The 26,696-nt window shown below is 37.8% G+C and overlaps 1 protein-coding gene across 1 annotated transcript in view; it reads left to right on the plus strand.

Moving 5' to 3' along the window:
- LOC127837783 (pre-mRNA-splicing factor SYF1-like) overlaps positions 1 to 26,696 on the plus strand; it is a 52,080-nt gene that overhangs the window by 10,160 nt on the left and 15,224 nt on the right. Inside the window, exons 4-17 of the mRNA XM_052365159.1 lie at positions 605 to 802; positions 3,219 to 3,353; positions 7,998 to 8,162; positions 10,085 to 10,229; positions 14,064 to 14,136; positions 14,526 to 14,604; positions 15,293 to 15,412; positions 16,154 to 16,254; positions 18,029 to 18,104; positions 19,121 to 19,207; positions 19,837 to 19,950; positions 21,182 to 21,268; positions 23,967 to 24,042; positions 24,763 to 24,872. Of these exons, the coding sequence (XP_052221119.1) occupies positions 605 to 802; positions 3,219 to 3,353; positions 7,998 to 8,162; positions 10,085 to 10,229; positions 14,064 to 14,136; positions 14,526 to 14,604; positions 15,293 to 15,412; positions 16,154 to 16,254; positions 18,029 to 18,104; positions 19,121 to 19,207; positions 19,837 to 19,950; positions 21,182 to 21,268; positions 23,967 to 24,042; positions 24,763 to 24,872 (1,566 nt within the window). The remainder of the gene's footprint in view (positions 1 to 604; positions 803 to 3,218; positions 3,354 to 7,997; positions 8,163 to 10,084; positions 10,230 to 14,063; positions 14,137 to 14,525; positions 14,605 to 15,292; positions 15,413 to 16,153; positions 16,255 to 18,028; positions 18,105 to 19,120; positions 19,208 to 19,836; positions 19,951 to 21,181; positions 21,269 to 23,966; positions 24,043 to 24,762; positions 24,873 to 26,696) is intronic.

A 26,696-nucleotide genomic window follows, 5' to 3' on the forward strand; every position in this document is an offset into this window, starting at 1 on the left:
GCATTTCAATACACAAAATGAAGTCATTATACCATCGAAATTCTCCGGTTAAACTCTTTTAAATAAACGGTGAAAAAAGCATAAAATAAAAAGAAAATGTGTTGGATTCGATGGAATATCGTTTTTAAATCACTCGTGATCATAAAAAATATATGTAAATCTTTAAGTAAATCTTGATATGATAATCTAAAAATAGAAAAAGTAGTTCCGAAAATTTGTTATTTTCACCGGCGAAAATAACAATTTGTTTATTTTCACCGCTGTTATTTCACTGCAGAAATGTCATCTTTTATCATTAGGTATAAAAGAAATCTATTTTCTTTCTTTAAAGACAGATAAAAAGATCAGCAGATAAAAATAACAGTAAAAATTATCTATAATTTTCAAGATGAAACAAAGTTATAATTCTACATGTACATCAAGACATCATTTTTCTCACAAAATTCTAATGTTTGACACTATTTAAAGTACAGGCTAATCAAGGCCAACACTATCCGCCTTGTTCCGTAAAAGCAGACTGCTTATGCTAGTCTGGGACGACACTTTACACACATGAAGCCCAGTTTTCTCAGAACAATTCTCAATTGTATTGTTTTTATTTCAGATGCCAAGGATCTGGCTAGACTACTGCGAGTTCCTCATGTCGCAGGGTCTGATCACACGCACACGCCGCACATTTGACCGAGCTCTTCGGGCCCTGCCCATCACGCAGCATCCCCGTATCTGGCCGCTGTACATCAAGTTTGTGCGTATGTACGACCTCAAGGAGACAGCTGTGCGGGTGTATAGAAGGTACCTCAAGGTGAGTTGTCTGTATGTATGATCTCAAGGAGACAGCTGTGCGGGTGTATAGAAGGTACCTCAAGGTGAGTTGTCTGTATGTATGATCTCAAGGAGACAGCTGTGCGGGTGTATAGAAGGTACCTCAAGGTGAGTTGTCTGTATGTATGATCTCAAGGAGACAGCTGTGCGGGTGTATAGAAGGTACCTCAAGGTGAGTTGTCTGTATGTATGATCTCAAGGAGACAGCTGTGCGGGTGTATAGAAGGTACCTCAAGGTGAGGTGGCTTCAAATAAGTTTAGAGTCTTGTTCTGTGACAAGTGGGCTTAATTCTTTACCACTTAGATTTTTATGCATTTGTAGACCCTTACCTTAGAAAGTTAAATTTAATTAAATACCTTTCTTACTGTATTCAAGTTTTAAAGGCTTCATTTCCAACCATCAGATACTGGTAAGCAGCAAACAGCATAAAACCTGAACAGACTGCGAGTTACTCGCACGGTGCACTGGTTTTATGCCGTTTGCACATAACCATTTTCACTTTTCTTCTGAGTGGGAAAGTGTTAATAAATGTGCACAACTTTGTATTTGACATATCATAAATGTGTAGATCGAGTGCTTTGTTTGACAAGTTTGTGTTTGCCGCTCTCTTAACATGTCTAATTCTGTGAAAACTGGGCTTAATGCATGTGTGTTCTTGTAAAGTGTCGTCCCAGATTAGTCTGTGCAGTGTTGGGCAGACTATTAGGGACACCACTTTCCACTTGTATCCTATTAGGGACACCACTTTCCACTTGTATCCTATTAGGGACACCACTTTCCACTTGTATGGTATTAGGGACACCACTTTCCACTTGTATGGTATTAGGGACACCACTTTCCACTTGTATGGTATTAGGGACACCACTTTCCACTTGTATGGTATTAGGGACACCACTTTCCACTTGTATGGTATTAGGGACACCACTTTCCTCTTGTATGGTATTAGGGACACCACTTTCCACTTGTATGGTATTAGGGACACCACTTTCCACTTGTATGGTATTAGGGACACCACTTTCCACTTGTATGGTATTAGGGACACCACTTTCCACTTGTATGGTATTAGGGACACCACTTTCCACTTGTATCGTATTTTTTGTTTAAAAGAAGTGTCTTCTTAGTGGAAATACTGTTGAGACCGAAAGTGTCGTCCCTGATGAGCCTGTCTGGAACAATACTTTATGCACATGTATTAAGCCCAGATTTCCCAGATCGAGACTTGTTTAGCCCTTTGCATGCTGGGAAATTTGTCGTCTTCTAAAATGTCGTCTGCTGAATTTCTAAAATTAGTATTTTCTTCGATTTTTTTCAAAGAATATTATCAGAATAGCAAACAGTTTGGATCCTGATGAGACACCACGTTCTGTGGCGTCTCATCTGGATCCAAACTGTTTGCAAAGGCCTTTAAAATTCGGTTCCCGCACTGAAAGGTTTAGAGGGCTTCAAACACAAACTTGCCAAACAAAGCACTCCTACGCTCTTCAACATTCAAACTTTGACACATTCTTTTGCATTTGCAATGTTTGTTATCCTAGTTTGAAAGTCTAAAAAGTTATGCCTCTTTTGGCATAACATCTTTGTAAGTTGATTATTACATCTTGCCACTAATTACAACTGGCAGTGATGGGGATATTTATCATGTCTGTGACAACCTCTAGTTAACCAGGTTTTCCGAAGGAAAAAACTGGTTATTAGATTGGGGAATGTCGGCGGGCGGGCTGGCGGGCGGTTCAAGCTTATCTGGGCCATAACTTTGTCTTTCATTGTGAGATTTTAAAATCATTTAGAGCATGTGTTCACCATCATTAGACTGTGTGTCGTGCGAAAGAATTACATCCATATTTCCAAGGTCAAGGTAACACTTTGAGTTCAAAGGTCAAAAAAGGCCATATATGAGCTTGTCCGGGCCATAACTATGTTTTTCATTGTGAGATTTTAAAATCATATGGCACATTTGTTCACCGTCATGGGACGGTGTGTCGCACGAAAGAATTATGTCATTATCTCCAAGGTCAAGGTCGCCACGACTAAAAATATATTTATTTTGAAACAAAGGGGGTTAATTATAAACAATCAGTTCAGTTTGAGTTGTCTCCCTTTATCAGACTTTTTTCACATTGAAAGTCTGGTTATGTGAAAATTTTGTCCCTTGTTTATATAAATCTTTTGCTGTGTGAAAAAAACACACAAAGGTATAAAACATATATCTTGCTCAAACATAAACCTTGTGTTTCCTCATCTCTGAAAAGAGAACTAGCTATAACATATAATATTCTATCTCATTTTTGCTGTTTCTTGGGGTTTTATGAAGACAAAGTTGTGGCTTAATACAATTTTCTTTATCCAAATTTTCTTATTTGTAACGATTGGCTAATGTGATTTTATGTTCCCCCAGCTGTGTAAAGAGAACGCGGAGGAGTACATAGAATACTTGAAGACGATTGGTTGGTTGGACGAGGCCGCTCAGAAACTTGCTGACATCATTAACGATGAGAGCTTTGTGTCCAAGGAGGGAAAATCGAAACACCAGGTCAGTCAGGAATATGACAAATATTTGTTTTATTCGGATTTGAATATTTTCCTCAGAATATCTCAAATCATGTCTTTTCCTTCAAGAGATCACCATGGTTAGAAAGGCAATGCCATAAACATTTTACAAGACAACATTAAAATAATCCTATATTGTTAATCAAAACATTATGTTTAATTTGTGTTTCTACATGGAGGCTTCGATTTTGAGCTGGCATACATGGGCAAAAAATGAGGCTAGAAACCATAATGATAGAGTGATGCGAATAAAAGGGTTATTTTTTTATTCTTGCATACAGTCGAAACTGACCTAACGGCCACCTGAATTTACCGGTCACCTGCAGACAACGGTCAGTCTGGAATCCCCCCGACGAAAAACACTCTATATTACACTTGAATTCAACGGCCACCTGTCCATAACGGCCAACGGCCACTACATTCCACTCCGAAATTCATGTTTGACCTGAAATCAACGGTCACGTGTCAGTCGTCTCGAGTCGCGAAAATTAAAAACACAGCACATCATGCCGTAAAACAAAATTGTGCCTTTGTGTCGTATGAAAGAATCTGCACTAAAACTTGTCGTATAAAAGAATCTGCACTAAAACTAAATTTAGGTTCACATCGTACATGCATGATCAGTTGTTTAACGAAAAGACGGTTGATATTCAAATGCATTTTTTTCTCTCACCGGGATAGTGTTTTAGTATGTTGATGCTGAGTTAACAAATATAAGTGTACATTGTATATGTAGTGAAAATACCAAAAATAAACAACGGTTGCGATAGCCAGCTATAAACTGTTAGATGCCCATAATATCACTTTAAACAGGTGACATTAACAATAACAATGTGTATTAATAGCAATTATCGTCTGCATGCATAATGCATGAGCGCATGACAAAGTCAATTGATCTGTATCGCTGATTAAGTGTTAACACAACATTAAGCTGGCGAGTGTTTTGATAAGAAAGCGATAAGAGGATTAGTGATCAGCTTTAATGGCAAAACATGGACTGATTTGCAACATTTGAAGCGTCTGAAAGCGGTAATTGTCTATGATATCATAAAAGCGGCCCGCTGCGAGTAAACAAATTATAAGGTGTTGAGAAGGTTTCTTTTCCGGGGATAATTGTGGGTGTATCTTCTAAAGAAAATTTACCAGAGTTTATGACTTGTTGAAAGTAATTATCGCTAAATTAAATGACCGCTATTTCTTTGAATTAGAACGGTACAATTACACCGTTCTATCGGTTTATGACACCGAATCCGCCTTTAAGACTTTTACGGACGTGACGTCAACGGAACGTGACAAGCTTTATTTACTGAATGAATGAGATGCATGAGAAAACAATTATACCAGCGTTGATAAAGTCATTGTTTAATTTAACATTATGAAATTAAATCAGGCTAAAAGATATTATTCTCTATTATTCAATGTACACGCGTAAGTTAATGCTGTTATTATGCTTTGTTAATGCAATGAGCATTTGTTTTACACTGTATGCAAACGATTGGGTGGGGTAACGACGTAGTAATACTACCAACTGACCAACCTTCTTAAAATTGTGATCCGAATTCAACGGTCACCTGTGGACAACGGTCACTTTGATCATTTCCCTTGGCTGACCGCTGAATTCAGGTTTGACTGTATATTTTAATAACTTTAATTTGATAAATAGGGCTGTCACTATACGCCGTGAGCGTACCGCGGTATATCGTGGTACGGCAACACTGTATCGCGGTACGTACCGCGATATTTTACAGAATATGTATCTGTGAAGAAAACAGCAGAATAACAAGTTTTACAAACTTTATTAAACTCAATAATCAGAAAACACTGGTATCATAGTATGACTAGAAACTGTAAAAGAAACTGTAATAAACTTGATAGAAGTAGTCATTGTTATTGTTCGCGTCTTTTTCTAAAATGTCCGCCATGTTGTTTACAATAGCTGTGACTACGATCGGTGTAAATCGAACGCTTCAAGGGCATGTTCAAAATGTGGAGTCAGCAGGCCCAGAATTGAAAATCCGTAGCGTTCTGACTCTTCCTCGACTTATTCAGAATCTTTAGATAACATGATTCGGAAGTGCCATGCTTTGAACGATCGATATACTAAAGAAAGAAAATAAGAAATAGAATAAACATCTTTTGGATATTTATGAACTTATTTGCAAAGGAAATCTGTCCCTAATTCCAAAAAAGGTACGGACCCATACATCGCCGTATTTTAAACGTGAAAGTTAAACATCTACAAGTGGAAGCGCTTGCTTGACCTGGATATTAACGGATTATTTATTTAGCCCTTTTGAACCGCTTCTACATTTTTCAAAACGATATCTATATCAAAATAATTATGTAATGTATTTATATCTGTGCTAATACTGTGAAACCATTTATATTGGACAGCACAAAATTTCGCCATTTTTATAAAAATGACGATTTCGTCAGCACATAAATTCGCCGATTTCTGATTTTGAATTAAAAAAAAATGCGTCAGTCAATATCCGATTTGTGTGTAATACATATTCGCGATCAATCGCAGTTGCGAAAAATCGTGGTACGAATGCGGGAACACACTTGGGAATCACTGCAGGAGGTGGGGCCTGTTTGTCACATGCCAATTAACTAGTCTTTTGTTATCAAGGGACAGTAATGGACCCTCATAATATATGCCTTTCACACGTTCATTGTTATGATTAGCGGACAAGTGGGATCGAATAACCGTTAACGAGTGTTTGTAACAACAGGTCAATTGCCAATTAGTCTTATTCTATTATTATAATTGCCATACTGATAACAATTTTATTAAAATGCTGTCGATACTGTTTTAAAACTTTTTGTGTTATACAAAAGAGGTTCCAGATTGTTAAGTGTTTTTTTTTCAAATAAAATGCTTTTTTATTCTGATATCAACATTAAAATTATAAACTCTATGTGTGTGTTTGTTCTTAAAAAGTAAACTACCGGTATATAAATCAATTATGTCAATAATTTAAAAATAAATAAATTGATACATATAAAATAGTAATAAGTGTGGTTAAACGCAACAATCAAACAACAAACTGCAATTAAAATAATCTTTATTTATTTGTGATAAATACGCATGTTGATCACACATCGTCATCTTTTCATTAGGTTTATTGTCTTCCATCGGCATTCGCTGCGTGATGGCTAATATGCAACACCCCTGAAAAACACAATGCACCTAATGGGTAATAAAGTTATAAACAACTTTATTACCCATTAATAATACCTAATGCTAATTGATTACCATTCTACATAAACGAAGTCAACGCATTCGATACAGCTGTACTGCACACGCGTTTTAAAGAAGTGTAACGTGTCAGTTAAGTACCTTGTGTAATCAACATCCATTTGTGTCAAAACCGGATTAATCTTGATTACGAAACAGCAGTGAATGTGTGCATGGATTATGTTGGAATTGAATGCCTCACGTCTACGGTAAAGTTTTAAAATATTATTCAACTTAGTTTGTTTTTTTTGTTCAAACATAGAGCATGATTGTTCGTTAGGATCTTAAATTCGCCGATCGGTCGACTGACGAAATTTATGAAAATTAATGCCTGACGATTAATAATGGTTTCACAGTATAATAATATTAAAAAAACCGGTGCGTACCGCGGTGCGATTTTTTTCACAACATGCACTGCCATATACCGGTATACCGGTGAATCGTGACAGCCCTATTGATAAAGCATATGCAAACATAATAATAATATTTAAATACCATAAAGACTTTATTTAATGCATCATGAACTAAATAATTGGTGCTTGCTATTACACTGACACCTTGTTTTCCTGCTTTGAGGACTTTCGGTTTGTGCATATTACCTGAACTTAAAGATTCAGCTCTCTGATACTTCTGTAGTGTGTCAGTAAACACCTGAACTTGAAGATTCGGCTCTCTGATACTTCTGTAGTGTGTCATTAAACATGCATCCAAAACTACAGATTTAACCCTTTCAGCGCTGGAACCAAATGTTGAAGGCCTTTGCAAACAGTTTGGATCCAGATGAGACGCCACAGAAGGTGGCGTCTCATCAGGATCCAAACTGTTTGCTATTCTGATAGGATTCCTTGAAAAAAATCGAAGATAATGCTAATTTTAAAAATTCAGCAGACGACATTTTAGCGCACGACAAATTTTCCAGCATGCAAAGGGTTAACTTTAAGCCTTACTCTTGGAAAACTGGGCTTAATGCTTGTGCGTAAAGTTCTTTCACAGATTAGCCTGCGTAGTCTGCTGGATTTCAGTTGAGGAGAGACTTCATTTGAACAAAAAATTTCATGAAGGGGGAAAGTGTCATCCCTGATGAGAATGTGCAGACTGTATCTGGGATGACAGTGTACGCACAGCAGACTGTATCTGGGATGACAGTGTACGCACAGCAGACTGTATCTGGGATGACAGTGTACACACAGTAGACTGTATCTGGGATGACAGTGTACGCACAGTCCTAAACACACATTCCTTAAGTCCTGTTTTCACCCATTAAGAATAGGTTTTTTAACACCCCATGTTAGCTCTGAAACGAAAAATCAATAAAAGCGGAAATTGGTGTCCCTGATTTGCCTATGCAAATTGCACAAGTTAGTCTGGTACTGTTTTCATGTTTAGCTCTGGAATGAACTCTGTGACCTGGTTGCTAAGAACCCAGACAAAGTGACGTCACTCAACATCGAGCCAATCATACGGCAGGGATTGAAGCGCTACACGGACCAGATAGGTGTGCTCTGGAATTCACTAGCTGACTACTACATCAGGGGCGGGCATTTTGAAAGGGTAAGCAATACTTATGTGGATTGTTGGTTGTTTATGTTTGTAATGATTTGCAATTGTCGGAAATCTGATATTAATTACATTACAAAAATATGGTGTCTGCTGTGTTACACATTAATTTGTAGAAAGGTAATATACAAAACATGAAAAAATTAGAAAATATTGTGGAAATATCATGACTTGTCTTTTGACGTAAATTATGCAAAACCTTAATTAACACGGTACGCATGCATTAAGTTTTGTCCAAGCCTTATTGTTGAAAAAAGGCATTTCTTTTCATATGTATCATAGGTGTGCAACATAATAATACTTACTGCATACCTAACTGTAAATGGTAATTGAATTAAGTTGATATTTTGATATATAGTGATAGGGATTTCAAAAGAGCATACACAAAAGGTATGCCTATATTGATTTTCCACTACCTGTTGTGCCCAATTCCAGACGGTGCCAAAATGAGCCCATGGCACACCATAGACGAGGGGCAGACAACCTCAGGTGACCGTTAAGTCAGGCTGGAATGTTTTCGAAAACATATGGGGCGTTCTTTGTAAAAAGGCAGTTTAATGCATGTGCGTAAAGTGTCATCCCAGATTAGCCTGTGTAGATTAGCCTCTGCAGTCCGCACAGGCTAATCAGGGATGACACTTTGTGCCTAAACATGATTTTAACTAAGAAGAGACTTTCTTGAAAGAAAAAGTTATTGTCCCCTACTGGTTTCATTGGAGAAGACTTATGGTTTGCGCTCTGTGTGTCCGTCAGTCTGTGAGTCTGTCACACTTTTCTGGATCCTGCGATAACTTTAAAAGTTCTTAATATTTTTTCATGAAACTTTAAACATGGATAGATGGCAATATGGACATTATGCACGTCATTTAATTTTGTTCCTACATCAAAAATTCTGGTGGCTATGGCAACAAATATTTAAAAAATAAATTAAACAAATCTGACAATGGTGGAGCCAATAGGGGACAATTATTGCTTGGCAATAGTCTTGTTATAAAACGGTAAAGTGTCGTCCCTGAGAGCCGATAGGGGGCATATATTGCTTGGCAATTGTCTTGTTATAAAACGGTAAAGTGTCGTCCCTGAGAGCCGATAGGGGGCATATATTGCTTGGCAATTGTCTTGTTATAAAACGGTAAAGTGTCGTCCCTGAGAGCCGATAGGGGGCATATATTGCTTGGCAATTGTCTTGTTATAAAACGGTAAAGTGTCGTCCCTGAGAGCCGATAGGGGGCATATATTGCTTGGCAATTGTCTTGTTATAAAACGGTAAAGTGTCGTCCCTGAGAGCCGATAGGGGGCATATATTGCTTGGCAATTGTCTTGTTATAAAACGGTAAAGTGTCGTCCCTGAGAGCCGATAGGGGGCATATATTGCTTGGCAATTGTCTTGTTATAAAACGGTAAAGTGTCGTCCCTGAGAGCCGATAGGGGGCATATATTGCTTGGCAATTGTCTTGTTATAAAACGGTAAAGTGTCGTCCCTGAGAGCCGATAGGGGACATATATTGCTTGGCAATGGTCTTGTTATAAAACGGTAAAGTGTCGTCCCTGAGAGCGGATAGGGGACATATATTGCTTGGCAATTGTCTTGTTATAAAACGGTAAAGTGTCGTCCCTGAGAGCCGATAGGGGGCATATATTGCTTGGCAATTGTCTTGTTATAAAACGGTAAAGTGTCGTCCCTGAGAGCCGATAGGGGGCATATATTGCTTGGCAATTGTCTTGTTATAAAACGGTAAAGTGTCGTCCCTGACTGCGCAGGCTAATCTGGGTCAACACTACACATATGCATTTTACCCGCTTTTCACAGAGCAGGGCTCATATACATAACAAATGATCTTATGATAGGGAAGCAAGTTGACGCCACTCAAGGGTTTATACCTCTTCATCATCTGGAGTTTTGTTTTGTACCGCAGGCTCGGGACATCTACGAGGAGTCGGTGCAGACAGTGATCACAGTGCGAGACTTCACGCAGGTGTTTGACGCGTATGCCCAGTTTGAGAAGAACCTGATCAGCGCCAAGATGGAGTCTATGGAGGAAAGCGGGCCTACTGAGGATGGTGAGATTTATACCAGTGTTATTTTTCACCATTTTGGGAATGGGGCCAGGGCCCTTTGGATTAGGAAACATTTTGACTAAAATTTGGAAATGTATGTTCTAGTTTGTTTGCTTATAAATACTTTAAAATTGAGGATAAAATTGTTAAATTGTCTTCAATACTGTATTTACAAAGTTTCAACTTGTAGAGTAAGATGACGATATGAAATAATTCTTGTGATTTATTTTAAAATAGGTTTTGTTTTTTTTTGGAAACCATCAATTGAGAATTTTAGTCTGTCATTTGAGGGAACATATATACTTGTTATGCGCCCCCCTCCCCCCTGGAAAGGTGGCATATTACAGTCGCACTATTCATCCCTCAGTTTGTCAGTCCATTTTCCTAAACACTTGCAGATGTTTACCTAAGTTCTGGTGTGTTGACTTACAGATATGGTTTGAGTTTCATTCCAGTCATAGAGAATAATAGGTTAGTGTTGATTATAGATCAGGTTTTTCATGCGAGGCTTAGAAAACAAAAAGCACGAGCCTTGGCGAGTGCTTTTTCGTTTTCGTGCCGAGCATGATAAACCTGATCTATAATCAACACTAATCTATTATTCTATTTATCCCTCTTTTTATTTTGTAAACCTTTTTGTTTAAACAAAATTAGTTTGACTGGATAATTTCGCTGGATTTATGACGTCATTTGGTCGAAATATTTACGTCATTTCCTGCTGTTGATTATAGATGATATTTAATCAACGGGGCTTTAATCAACCGAATTCGCTGTAAAAGTGGGATAAAATTGATTTTTGTCGTAGTTAGGTGCCTTGAACTTAATAATTTTCAATAACGCTTAACCAGAGCTCCAGATAAGGTTTTGTGAAATTCTTAAATTACCATCAGATTTTCAAAAAGAATTCTTAACTCTGAAATTTTATTCTTAACGTTACTACTAAGTTTTGGAAAATAATTCTTATTTTTTCTAAATGACTTAAAAATAAATGATAATGGTTATTTCCATGCAAAAAAATCGAAATAAACATACTAGCAACTTTATTTATAAGAGTTCAACAATGTCTATTCAGTGTTATACAATTTTATTTTTCAAATACCTTTATATGCCCAAACTGTGCTTAGATTGCATGCCTTAGATTAATTTTTACATATTTCACAATTAAAACGGGTCTCCCCTTCAATCTGTTCAACGATTAGCCACGGGACTTGTCCCTTCCACTTGTTCAATGTTTTTTTTTTGTGTTTAAGTTTGGACCCGTCGTGTCGCGTTTTTATTTAGCTTTTCCGACTGTGTCGGCAACTGAACATACAACATCGTATAAGATCTTTTGTATAATGTCTTTCTAAACATTTAACTGCGGCTGACTTTGCATACAATATGTTAAAAGCGTGTTTTTGGACGCTTTGCAGTTTTTTAGGACGTTCTCTGGGCGCCGCCATTGTTTTTTGACAGATAGACTGTATACGCCGCTTTTATTGGAAAAAATGCGCTTTGTTAAACAAACCCGATAAACATTCTATATAAGCACCGCAAAGATCTAATACGCGAAAAGAACTCAATAAAAATCGAAACGAACCGATGTAAAAATAATATTCGTAACTTGATTTTGTAATTCTTAATGGTACGACAAGATTTTAAAATAAATACGTAACGGACTTGAAAATAATTTGTAATTACGAAAATACGACCCTTATCTGGAGCTCTGGCTTAACTGAATTCTTTCATAAACGCCTACCTGCATGACTTTCAGAATAAGGCTGAGTTTTGTTGCATATTTGGCAATTTGAGGAATGAGTGGAATGAGGGGGCATCTGTACCCTGTGGACAAATATATTGTTTACATTTGAAATGGTGCCATATTTTGGCTCCAAATTAGACCCCAAAACACACACACTTCAAGCCCACACATAATGAACTCTATCGTATTGATATTGGAGTTAACTTGTCTGTTCCCTTAACGCTTGCGTCATAAGCCATAAGACCAGTTTTTGCATGACACGGCTCACATTGTAAACTTATGTGCTGATCATTTAACATTGGTAAAATTCTGTATGATAATGTGTATGTATGTAGTGAAGTACATGGATTAATGATTTTGAGTGCCAGAAGCAAAGTGAAAATGGCTATATGCAACCACCATAAAACCAGAACTAGAAATGGCGCGGCAGAGGCCGACGCGTATCCCCACGCCGCATGTTTGACCTAGGGGCGCCCCAGGGTTGGTAATGGGGCCATGCATAGTTGAGATTGACCGTATTGTCACAAGAGACGTTCAGTATCAATTAGAAGTGAATCAGTGTAGAAATGAAGACGTTATAGTAAAAGGCAATTTTGGGTGGGCGTGGTCTATGTGGGCGGGGCGCCCCAGGGTTGGTTATGGGGCCATGCATAGTTGAGATTGACTGTATTGTCATAAGAGAAGTTCAGTATCAATTAGAAGTGAATCGGTGTAGAAATGAAGAAATTATAGTAAAAGGCAATTTTGGGTGGGTGTGGCCTATGTGGGCGGAGCGCCCCAGGGTTGGTAATGGGGCCATGCATAGTTGAGATTGACCGTTTTGTCATAAGAGATGTTCAGTATCAATTTGAAGTGAATCGGTGTAGAAATGAAGAAGTATTAGTAAAAGGCAATTTTGGGTGGGTGTGGTCTATGTGGGCGGGGCGCCCCAGGGTTGGTAATGGGGCCATGCATAGTTGAGATTTACCGTATTGTCATAAGAGATGTTCAGTATCAATTTGAAGTGAATCGGTGTAGAAATGAAGAAATTATAGTAAAAGGCAATTTTGGGTGGGTGTGGTCTATGTGGGCGGGGCGCCCCAGGGTTGGTAATGGGGCCATGCATAGTTGAGATTGACTGTATTGTCATAAGAGAAGTTCAATATCAATTTGAAGTGAATCGGTGTAGAAATGAAGAAATTATAGTAAAGGCAATTTTGGGTGGGTGTGGTCTATGTGGGCGGGGCCCCAGGGTTGGTTATGGGGCCATGCATAGTTGAAATTGACCCTAATGTCATAAGAGAAGTTCAGTATCAATTTGAAGTGAATCCGTGTAGAAATGAAAAAATTATAGTAAATGGAATTTTTTGGTGGGTGTGGCCTATGTAGGCGGGCGCCCCAGGGTTGGGATTGGGGCCATGCATAGTTGAGATTGACCCTAATGTCATAACAAAAGTTCAGTATCAATTTGAAGTGAATCCGTGTAGAAATGAAAAAATTATAGTAAATGGAAATTTTTGGTGGGTGTGGCCTATGTTGGCGGGGCGCCCCTGGGTTGGGAATGGGGCCATGCATGGTTGAGATTGACCGTATTGTCATAAGAGAGGTCCAGTATCAATTTGAAGTGAATCGGTGTAGAAATAAAGAAGTAAATGTAAAATAACCTAAAAAAATAGTGATAATTTCTGACGCGGCCCCACCCCAAACGCTATAACTTTTGACCCAGGGGTCAGATCAAAATTCCAAATAGTGCAGGGTAGCACATATGCTCATAGCTACCATGTGTGTAAGTTTCATGGTTCTAGTGCTTTTAGTGTAGGAGGAGATAGTGGCCAGGACGGACGGACGGACGGACGGCGGAGATAACCACAATATCCCCACCTTTTTTCAAAAAGTGTGGGGATAACAACCTGCGAGTTATTTGCATTTTTTCAGGTTTTATGCTGTTTGCTGCTCACCAATACCTGATGATTGGAAATGAAGCCTTAAAACTTTAATCTAGTAATAAAGTTCTTGAATTTATTTGATTTTCTACGGGAAATCAAATGCATCAAAGTGTGTATCTGAGTGGTCAAGGGTTACTGATGTTCAGTGCCATATTTTGTTGTGTGTTGTAGATGACCTTGATCTAGAGTTGCGTCTTTCCCGCCTCGAGTCCCTGATGGACCGCAGGCCCCTTTTGCTGAACAGGTATAAATATAGTCTTGGTCTGGGAAAACTGGGCTTAATGAATTTGGGTAAAGTGTCGTCCCTAATTAGCCTGTGCAGTCTTCACAGGCTAATTAGGGACGACACTTTCCACTTTTAGAAAAGAAAATGTTTAAAGGAGGGATCTTTAAACAAAATTCCCGTCTAGGCTAAAAGTGTTGTCCCTGATAAGGCTGTATGGACTGCACAGGCTAATATGGGATGACACTTTGCATCCATACATGAAGCCCAGACCTCGTGTTCACAAAACATTTTTGCATCAAAATTCAATGTTAACTGACATCGATTTTATTTTTGCCTATCAACTTCAAAGCAAATCCATTTTCAATGACAAGCAAACTCGATTTTCGATTGCAAAAACTGTATTTCAGCGTGTTGCTCCGCCAGAATCCACACAACGTGCACGAGTGGCACAAGAGAGTGAAACTGTTGGAAGGGAAACCTAGGGAGGTGAGTGAAATCATTGTGACATGTTGATTTATTCAGATAACTATAAATTGCCCTTTGTTTCCACTGTTAAACCTAGAAACCTATAGAAGTTGGCTTGGTCATTCTTCATCATTGATTTATTCAGTTTGCTAAAGAACCTTTGGTTTCCCATTTAAATACTTGTGTTACTTAAAACATCATTATGAATAATTTTCATATTCTTTAAGTAAGATTAAAAATCACTGATCTAACTAAACATGTTCGACAATTATTATTCATATGAGTCATGTTCTGAGAAAACAGGGCATAATGCATGTGCGTAATACATTCATGAAATTTATATTTTATCTGTTTTTTTTGGGATGTAACTAAAAAGTGCTGGACGGAAAAACCGGGCTCTTGTGTCTTTAGTGAGTGATAAATGAATTACAGTAGTAAAAGATGAGCAGATTACCGGATTCACCATTTACATCTCTCTGTCTGTCTTTCTAACCGTCAGTCCCGTTGTGAGTCCATCTGTTCATCATACAATGTTAAATGCTTAAGTTTTGTCCCCTTTGCAACTTAGAATGTTAGTAGCGTGATTATTTCAACATGCATTATGTTACAACATGCGCTGTCAGCCTGTCAGAGGTATTCATCACTACTTTGACAAGGTCTCGTAACATTACAACATGCATTCTAACAGGATAACATCCTTTTCTTGCAGATCATCACCACATACACAGAGGCAGTGCAGACCGTTGACCCCAAGCTGGCCTCGGGTAAACCTCACACACTCTGGTGCGAATTTGCAAAGTTCTACGAAGGTGCCGACCAGATTGAAGACGTAAGAATTTGTAGTTTGTTAACCCTTTGTCAACACTCAGATACAGACTTTAACGTGCTTGTAGTCCCTTGCTTACTGGTTTCAAGTTTTAAAAGCTTTATTTCCAACCGTAAGGTACTGATGAGCAGCAAACAGCATAAAACCTGAACAGACTGCAAGTTACTCACAAGCTGTTCTGGTTTTATGCTGGTTGCATTTTCACTTCTGAGCAGATAGGGTTAACCAAATGTGTTAATATGACATGTTTGCTACGTTTGTTTGGCGTCAACTTTTGAATTTTCTGAGTAACTAGAGTTTAAATTTAAGGGAAAACTTAACGTAGGGTGGTCAGTGTTTCAAAGTTTTATAAAAGTGTGTCTGATTGTAAAAATAGGACAGAATTTAATGATGCACATAATGAGTGTTTGAACCAGGCAATGTCCTGTGCAACAGAATTGTGAATTGGCTTGTGTGTTTTTTTTAAGCATATAAATTCATGTACAAGTTAGTGCAAAATCACAATAGAAGGGGTACTTCTCAACAGCACTACTCAATATCACACAGGTTTGTTGAGAGCAATACCAATTGACTAAAAGGTTATACTAGTAGGCTACTCAAAACCTTATTTCAGGATACACACTACCTCATTTTAGGCTACACACTACCTTATTTAGGTTACACACTATCTTATTTAAGGCTGCACCTTACCTTATTTCAGGCTACACACTACATTATTGTAGGCTGAACACTGCCTTATTTCAGGCCCGGGTGATATTCGACAAGGCCATCAAAGTGGGCTACAAACACGTGGATGACCTGGCCTCGGTGTACTGTGAATGGTGTGAGATGGAAATCAGACATGAGTGAGTCCAGCAGTGAAAGTTCAGTGCAATTATTCAGTGAGATCCTTAGAGAATATCTTACAAAATTCATGTTGAGGTATTTTGCATTATATTGCTTTTAACTGGTAAAATGATGATCCAGCTCTTAAAAACAATAACTGAAATAAAATTATACAATAATTTCCCTTAGTTTTCAAAGTATGTTTCATTTTCAAATATATTTGGCTTAAATAGCAGCCCTTGATTAATTTGGCTTCTGTTGGCCCTTACATACATAAAATGAATTTTGTGTTTGGAATATTTCAATCTTAAATATATTTTCTCTAGGTCAGTCTTGCTACCGCTGCTAATTGGGAAATTGTCATTTTCCAGTACTTTACAAAGAAGGAAAAAAATCGCTGTTACTAAATGGGGGCTGGGTGGAAAGATGGACCAGTCTGTGTCAGTTTTTTATGCCCCCCTTCGAAGAAGAGGGGGTATATTGCTTTGCTCATGTCGGTCTGTCGGTCGGTCTGTCCACCAGGTGGTTGTCAGACGATAACTCAAGAACGCTTGGGCCTAGGTTCATGAAACTTCATAGGTACATTGATCATGACTCGCAGATGACCGCTTTTGATTTTGAGGTCACTAGGTCAAAGGTCAAGGTCATGGTGACCATAAATATTAAAATGGTTTTTGAATGATAACTCAAGAACGCATACGCCTAGGATCATGAAACTTCATGGGTAGATTGATCATGACTTGCAGATGACTCCTATTGACTTTGAGGTCACTAGGTCAAAGGTCAAGGTCACGGTGACCCGAAATAGTAAAATGGTTTCCTGATGATAACTCAAGAACGCATACGCCTAGAATCATGAAAACTCATGGGTAGATTGATCATGACTCGCAGATGACCCCTATTGATTTTGAGGTCACTAGGTCAAAGGTCAAGGTCACGGTGACCCGAAATAGTAAAATGGTTTTCGGATAGCTCAAGAACGCATACGCCTAGGATCATGAAACTTCATAGGTAGATTGATCATGACTTGCAGATTACCCCTATTGATTTTGAGGTCACAAGGTCAAAGGTCAAGGTCATGGTGACCTGAAATAGTAAAATGATTTTCGGATGATAACTCAAGAACGCTTTTGCCTAGGATCATGACACTTCATAGGTACATTGATCGTGACCCGCAGATAACCCCTATTGATTTTTAGGTCACTAGGTCAAAGGTCAAGGTCACAGTGACAAAAATCGTATTCACACAATGGCTGCCACTACAACGGACAGCCCATATGGGGGGCATGCATGTTTTACAAACAGCCCTTGTTATAATTGACATAATCCAAGGAATCTCTTAGTTCAACTCTTGTACATTTTGTATTTAAATTATTCTCCTTTGGCCTGAAATATTTGTTAAGTATATTTTTTAATTAATTTCACTTTTTGTGTAGAGCAGCAATTCGGAAGCAAAATGGAACAGTGTGACACACCCTGTAATTTTGCAAGTCAATTAGTTGTGCTTAAAAAAATAAATTTTTATTTTATGCTATAACAGAATGCATGTTATATATTTTTTTTCATTTTTAATGTTATAACAAAATGCATCTATTATAAACTTTTATTTTACTGTGCTTTTACAGCTATGAACACTGACCGTGGAGAAAATATATTTAAGATTGAAATATTCCAAACACAAAATTCATTTTATGTATGTAAGGGCCAACAGAAGCCAAATTAATCAAGGGCTGCTCTTTTAGCTCTTTTGTGAGCCTAATTCTTTTATTATTACTAAATAAAATGTTTCTGCAGGAACTACGAAGATTCACTCAAGATCATGCAGAAGGCTACAACACCGCCACCAAGGAGCGTTGCGTATCATGATGAGGTAGGTCACCATGGTAACAGATACATTTTAGGACAAATTCATGTTAATGTGTTGCTATGTGTTGGATTGTTTGTGATGACCACTTAGTAAATGATTGTGATGGCATATGCCCAAGTTAAGCACTCTGATTAGTTCAATAAGAGCATGGTTGGGGTGCACTAATTTATTGGTTTCATGAAGACACCTAAGACAATCACCCTGCAATTTTTGCCAAAATATTTCACAACATGAGGCTTCATTTGTGAAGCTTAAGTAAAAATAAACTTAAATTCCCCATCAGCTTACAAACTTTACAAACCTTTGCTAATTGCCACCCCCCCTCCTTGTCCCCCCCACTGGCCTCAAGAGCTAAAAGAATGAGCCTTTTTTGCACATGTACATGATGATGGCACCTTATAGCTCTTGTTATGACAATATTTATTATTTATGTCATATATCAGGACACCTTTTTGGGCTCCAAAAACTATAACTCACAACTAGCAATATGAATTGTGTAATATGGTATTTAATTGAGATTTCATTTATGTTGTATTTGCTATAGCTTTTATTTAATTACGTATTATCTTACCATTATTTTCCTTATTAAAGGTCTCGCATACTGTCATAGCCTGGTATTTTATGATTATTCTTAAACATTTCATAGAAATCACCCTTCTTTAAGTGTTCAGTCCACATTATTTCACTCTATTTATATGAGCCCCGTTTCTAAAAAAACGTGGCTTAATGCATGTGCATAACGTGTCGTCCCACATTAGCCTGCGCAGTCCACATAGGTTAATCAGGGAGAGCATTTCCTGCTTCTAAACAAAAACTCCAGTTTGGCAAAAAGTATCGCCCCTGATTAGCCTGTGTGGAGTGCACAGGCTAATCTGGGACAACCCTTAATTCACATGCATTAAGCCCATATTTCCAATAACTAGGCTGATATCACACCACAATCTAGGCAGAGACATTTCAGTCCTTTCACAATACTGTCCACATTATTTCTCTTCTATTTCTATCACACCCCAATCTAGACGGAGACCGTTCAGTCAAGAGTTCACAAGTCACTCAAGGTGTGGTCCCTGTACGCAGACCTGGAAGAAAGCTTCGGTACTTTCAAGGTGAGTATTGAGCTGTGACATCATACGACAGGTGTAAAGTAACTTAAAAATCTACTTTGACTAATTATACCCCCCTCCCTCAACAAAGAATAGGTTTTATTCTGGATTTAATGTTTTTGTCTGTCTATCTGTCGGTTGACACAACCTTTCTTACAAAGTGCTCCTAAACCTTTTATTTTACAACAGTTCATTCTTGCATGAATTGTTCCATATGATATATATGTCAATGGAGATGCATTTATATGAACCAATACTATTCATTTACTTCGACTCGGTAATTGTTCTGCGCAATCACTCTTTGGCTTTACCCTTTACCATTTAGATACGTATTTAACCCTTTACCACTATGACTTAGATACGTATATAACTCAGTCAGTCAGTCAGTCAGTCTTGAAGATAGCAACTTTATGTTTGGCATGCATGTGTATCTCATGGAGCTGCACATTTTGAGTGGTGAAAGGTCATGGTCACGGTCATCCTTCAAGGTCAAAGGTCAAATATAAGGCTTCAAAGCGGCGCAATAGGGGGCATTCTGTTTCTTACAAATACATCTTTTGTTTTTTCAGAAAATGTTTAATTATGTTAATTATTAATTCTCTTGTTTATGTCCTTTGTTTCTCTTGTTTCAGTCCTGTAAAGCAGTTTACGATCGCATCATCGACCTACGTATTGCCACCCCGCAGATCATCATGAACTATGGACTGTTTCTGGACGAGAATAACTACTTTGAGGAGGCCTTTAAAGTGAGTAGAAGAAGAACCGTAACTCTGTCTTTGATTTTTATGTCCCCCCACCGCTATAGTGGGGGACATATTGTTTTTGCCCTGTTTGTTGCTTTGTGTGTTTGTTTGTTTGCGTCAAACTTTAACATTTGCCAGAACATTTGCAATACTGAAGATAGCAACTTCATATTTGGCATGCATGTGTATCTCATGGAGCCGCACATTTAGAGTGGTGAAAGGTCAAGGTCATCCTTCAAGGTCAAAGGTCAAATATATGGGTCAAAATCGCTCATTTAATGTACACTTTTGCAATACATGTATTGAAGATAGCAACTTGATGTTTGGCATGCATGTGTATCTCATGGAGCTGCACATTTTGAGTGGTGAAAGGTCAAGGTCAAATGTCAAATATATGGGGACATAGTGTTTCACAAACACATCTTGTTCATTCTTTTAAGTGAGTAGAAGAACCGTAGCTCTGTTTTCGGTTTTTCATTCTTTAAAGTGAGGAGAAGAAGAACTGTAACTCTCTTGTGGGTTTTCATGTATTTTATAATTTTATCCATTTTTAGGTCTAAAAAATGACACTACTTTAAAGGGAACTTCAAAGTGATTAGAGCAACAAGAAACCCTGTTGTGGATTATTTTGTATGGGCCTTAAAACTGAGCAGTAAAGAACCATAACTCTTGTCATGGACTTTTATGAAATATTATTGCCCTTTTTATGTGCCAACACATTGAGCCTTTTTACCTATAAATGTATATTATTGAAAACACTACTCAATTTCTGAAGTATGTGTTTTAACAAACAAACTCCTATTTCCTAATTTTAGTCAAAATGTTGTGCTTTCTCCCAATCAAAAGGGCCCCAGCTCCATTACCAAATTTTGAAAAAACACTGGAATGATTTATTGTCCTTGTTTTCCACTTCCATAAGATAAGAAATGCACTTCGATTGTGAATTATTACCAACTTTTAGGGTATTTTTCCATATTTCATGCTCCATTGTTTTCCTTGTAGGCCTATGAGAAGGGTATAGCCCTGTTCCATATTTCATGCCACGTTGTTTTCCTTGTAGGCCTATGAGAAGGGTATAGCCCTGTTCAATATTTCATGCCCCTATGTTTTTCTTGTAGGCCTATGAGACGGATATAGCCCTGTTCCATATTTCATGCCCCATTGTTTTCCTTGTAGGCCTATGAGAAAGGTATAGCCCTGTTCCATATTTCATGCCCCGTTGTTTCCCTTGTAGGCCTATGAGAAGGGTATAGCCCTGTTCCGGTGGCCCAACGTGTATGATCTGTGGAACACCTACCTGTCCAAATTCATCGACAGATACGTAAGTGCCTTTGTTGATTTATACAAATGTGTCCTTTTGTTATTGGAGCCTAGTTTTGGGAAAACGAGGCTTAATGCATATGCTTGAAGTGTTGTCCCAGATTGACCTGTGCAGTTTGCACTTGCTTATCAGGGTCAACACTTCCTGTTTTTATGGCGTTTTTTAATTATTCATAGATGTATGACTTTCCATTGATATGACCATTTTTCAGTGTTATTGAAAATTGCTTTAAATTTCATTCCAATTTAGCATACACCACCTCTTTCTACATTATTGTTCATGTATAACATTTCTGTGACGAAATAATTACCTGTTGTAGCCTGTATGTTTTTAAACACTGGAATTGTTTTGCTCGGTTTTAAGTCAATTATTTATTCTTAAGTCTAAGAATGGTTTGGAATATAGGCCCTGGTCAGGAGTTACGCTGTCGCTTTCTGTTAAGCCTGGTTTTGTTGTCTCATAAGCGGAAATGGTAGCTTGCATAAGACCCGTTTTTGCATGAAATGAGTTGTATTTGACTTAATTTGGTTAACATGGGTGTAATATGGGATAAATCATTATATCCATTTAAATCCTCTGCAAGCTACGCACCTTTGCTATTGATACTGTTTGACATCAAATGCGATAATTGAATTTTTTGGTTGGTTTCAATAGGTATCATCAGCATTTGTCATGGAAATCCTTGATAATTGTCCAGCTGTTATAATGAGTCCTTGAGATTTTCTATTGCTATGAATCTCTGATGTCATTTGTTTTCATGAATCCTGGCTATCATCTGTTATCATGAATCCTTGATATCATCTTTTATCAGGAATCATGGAGATCATCTGTAATCATGAATACTGGATCTCATCTGTTATCATGATTCATTGATATCATCTGTTATCATGAATCCTTGATATAATCTGTTATCACAAATCCAGGGCATCATCTGTAATCATTAATCCTGGATATCATCTGTTATCATGAATATCATCTGTTATCATGAATCCTGGATATCTTCTTTTATCAGACATTTGATATCTTCTGATAACATATGTTAGATATCTCTGAAATCCTCCATTGTATTAGATTAATCATTTACTTCTGGAATTTCTTTTTATAATGGAATCATCGGTATCCCCTATTATCCTCTGCTTAAATTTAATGATTGATATCCTGTGTTATCATTACTATCATTGATGTTATCCTTTGTTATCACAAAATCATGCGTATCTTTAGATGTGGGTTGTTTTGATTGAAATCAAGCTTGTGTTGGCATAGTGGATATTTTGTTTGCCAAGCAATCAGGAGGTCATGGGTTTCATGGTCCTTCTGGTTCCTTCTTGAAATTTTCTCTCAGACTCCAAGTAATGGTTCTACGCAGAAAAAGGACTGAGAATGCTCAATGTTCTTGTATGCAATCAAGTTTAAAATATGTTAAAACTAGATCACCAATAATTTTATCTTCATAAATACCCTCCAATATGATTGATCACCACTGATAATCTCTATTACCATTGAATCATTAATCTCCCCTGATAACCTTTTTTTATGATTGATAAAACTATATTATTATTGATCTCCCCTGATAACCTTTATTATCATTGAATCATTGATCTCCCCTGATAACCTTTATTATCATTGAATCATTGATCTCCCCTGATAACCTTTATTATCATTGAATCATTGATCTCCCCTGATAATCTTTATTATGATTGAATCATTAATCTCCCCTGATAATCTTTATTATCATTGAATCATTAATCTCCCTTAATAACCTTTTTATGTTGAATCTTTATTTTTTATCCCCCACATAGGCAGAGAGAGATTGTTTTGGCGTTTTCCGGCCGGACGGCCGGCCGCACTTTTGTGTCCGGAGCCATATCTTGGAAGTGCTTTCATGTTGCAGATTTCATTGAAACTTAGTATCAGTATAGATTATATGGATAAGAGGATGATGCACGCTAAATGGCATTGTACACCATCTGTTAATAACAAAGTTATGGCCCTTTGTATCTTGAAAAAATGTTTTTTTTTTATAAGCTTAGAGCTTTATCTCCATCAACACATGAGCCAGATCCATGAAACTTGCCATAGTTGTTCTCAATCATCTGGGGGTGCTCCACATTCAACACCCATAATCCTAGGGGCTATTGTCAAGGTCACACATTGAGGTAAAAGGTCACAAATTTTATGAATTATTCATTATTTAGTCATTTCTTTACTATGCATCAAGGAATTCTGTAATAACTGTCCACAATTGTTCTCCATTGTCTAGCTTAGTGTCAAATATAAGATCCAGGTTGCTAGGATCATGGTCAAAGTCACACACAAAGGTCAAAATCACACATTTTGATTACATATGCCTGATTTGGTAAGGATTCTACCATACTAAAATGGATTCTCAAAATGTCCTGATGTAATTGTTCTCAATGATCAGGCACAACCCTTCACTTATATCTTTCTTTTTAGTTCTACACCCATCCATAAACAAAATGTATTTGGCAGGGGAAATCAATTCAACGAATTTGCTTGTTATCATTGAATCATTAATCTCCCCTAATAACCTTTAATATCATTGAATCATTGATCAACCTATATTATCATTGAATCATGAATCATCCCCTGATAACCTTTATTATCATTGAAGCATTGATCTCCTCTTATAATCTCTATTATCATTGATCTCCCCTGATAACCTCTTTTATCATTTCAGGGAGGAAAGAAGCTTGAGCGAGCTAGGGATCTGTTTGAACAATGTCTTGAGAACTGCCCACCAAAGTTTGCTAAAGGTAAACATTTTTTATGATTGTACATAAACTAGCAGTATTACTAGTAAAGTGTAAACTAGAAAATATCACCTTGTGCTGTTTTAGTTTAAACCTATTAATTTTGCTCAAAGGGGAGATCTAAAGCACACTCAAACTTTGGGGTTTGAACGGATGACTTCCCAATTGCTACACGGATGCCAAAACCACTAGGCCATGTGATCACCATGTGCTGTGTGGGTGGAGTTAATTGCACTGGCAATATTTTGGGACGCTTGCGCATTTCTGGTTAAATGTACATGTAGCTTACACGAGGATTGGTCATATAGTGTTTCTAAAGCAATTATAATTATAATTACCTTGGAGGGAAGTTGTCAGTTACTGGCATAAGTAGTGGTGGTTAAGCAGCTTGCGGTAGGTATCAACAGCTATCATTGCAGTGGTATAGTTGATATGGTGTCCGCCTAGCGACCTGGAGTTCAGGTTAGATCCCCACTGGGGGAGCGTTCTATGGATCTCTCCTTTAGACACCATGTACTGGTTCTAGTCCCAGAGAATGGACTTGAGAGTGTTTTAAATAAGCCTTAGGCTTTCGATGCAATCGAACTAAAATTAAAAGGTTTAAAATAACCAGCTTGCCAAAGAAAAAGTATGAAATGGTTGAATGAACTCTGTGTGTGATCTGATAGAAATACCGTTGAAAATGTATAAGAATATCAAGAATTGAATCTTGTTTATTTGCAGCCATCTATCTGCTGTATGCCAAGCTCGAAGAGGATTTTGGGTTGGCACGGCACGCTATGGCAGTGTATGATAGAGCTACACAAGCTGTGTTACCGGAGGAGCAGTATGAGGTCAGTATCCCATTGTAACCAATAGGTTATCTTACCTACACTATTAATCAAAAGGTTATTTTATTTCCTCATGGTAGTTACCAATTGTTACCAAGGCAGGATATCTGATCTCTTCATGGTAGTTAACAATTGTAAGTAAAAGGTTATCTGAAGTCTTCACAATTATATATTTAAACCACTTGCCTGAATCATTATGCTTTCATTAAAACAGATAATAAAATCCATAAGCCCAACTATATAAATTATAAGTCCCCTACCAGTGAAACCGGAGGGGACTTATGGTTTGCACTCTCTGTGTCTGTGAGTCTGTCACACTTTTCTGGATCCTGCGATAACTTAAGTTCTTCATATTTTTTCATGAAGCTTGAAACATGGACAGATGGCAATATGGAGATTACGTCTGTCTGTCAGTTTAGATGTTTCTTTACACATTGTTACTTTTAATTTAGAATGGATTTGTCCTTGTGACCAGCTAAGGTTTTGCATACAACTTGCATGCTTCTGTGTCAAAGTTCAAGGACACAATTCAAGGTCCGAGGTCAAAGACACAATTCAAGGTTAAAGGTCAAGGACACAACTCAAGGTCAAAGGAGTTACTTCAGAAAAAAAGAGTCATTGTAATCATTATAAGGCAGTGGGTCACACACAATGAACAGTTTGTGTTGCTGAAAAAACTAGATATTTGTTCAGTACATATATTGTACTCATTTTGTGACATTGTTGTTTGTTGCTATGTCTAACATGTGCATCATTGACATGTTTCTTGTTATATAGCTATCATGTATTTTTAGTATCCAAAATCAGAGCATACAAACAGGTTAGGTTTTGTTTCACATAGCCTGGCTCTTGAAAAAGTGGTTGAATACTTGTGGGTAAAGTGTCATGCAAGATAATCTTGTGCAGTCCATACAGGCTATTCGGGGATGACACTTTCGATTTTATGGAATGTTTCGTTTTAAAGAAATCTCTTCTTAGCCAAAATCCAGTATAGGCAGAAATTTTCGTCCCTGATTAGCCTGTGCTTACCTTTCAGGCTAATCTGGGTCAACACTTTACGCCCATGCATTTAGCCTTGTTTTCCCAGTTGGTCAACACTTTACGCCCATGCATTTAGCCTTGTTTTCCCAGTTGGTCAACACTTTACGCCCATGCATTTAGCCTTGTTTTCCCAGTTGGTCAACACTTTATGCCCATGCATTTAGCCTTGTTTTCCCAGTTGGTCAACACTTTACGCCCATGCATTTAGCCTTGTTTTCCCAGTTGGTCAACACTTTATGCCCATGCATTTAGCCTTGTTTTCCCAGTTGGTCAACACTTTACGCCCATGCATTTAGCCTTGTTTTCCCAGTTGGTCAACACTTTACGCCCATGCATTTAGCCTTGTTTTCCCAGTTGGTCAACACTTTACGCCCATGCATTTAGCCTTATTTTCCCAGTTGGTCAACACTTTATGCCCATGCGTTTAGCCTTGTTTTCCCAGTTGGTCAACACTTTACGCCCATGCATTTAGCCTTGTTTTCCCAGTTGGTCAACAATTTACGCCCATGCATTTAGCCTTGTTTTCCCAGTTAGTCAACACTTTACGCCCATGCATTTAGCCTTGTTTTCCCAGTTGGTCAACACTTTACGCCCATGCATTTAGCCTTGTTTTCCCAGTTGGTCAACACTTTACGCCCATGCATTTAGCCTTGTTTTCCCAGTTGGTCAACACTTTACGCCCATGCATTTAGCCTTGTTTTCCCAGTTGGTCAACACTTTACGCCCATGCATTTAGCCTTGTTTTCCCAGTTGGTCAACACTTTACGCCCATGCATTTAGCCTTGT

This window comes from Dreissena polymorpha, chromosome 7 (assembly GCF_020536995.1).
Source record: "Dreissena polymorpha isolate Duluth1 chromosome 7, UMN_Dpol_1.0, whole genome shotgun sequence".
In the NCBI taxonomy this organism is placed as follows: Eukaryota; Metazoa; Mollusca; class Bivalvia; order Myida; family Dreissenidae; genus Dreissena; species Dreissena polymorpha.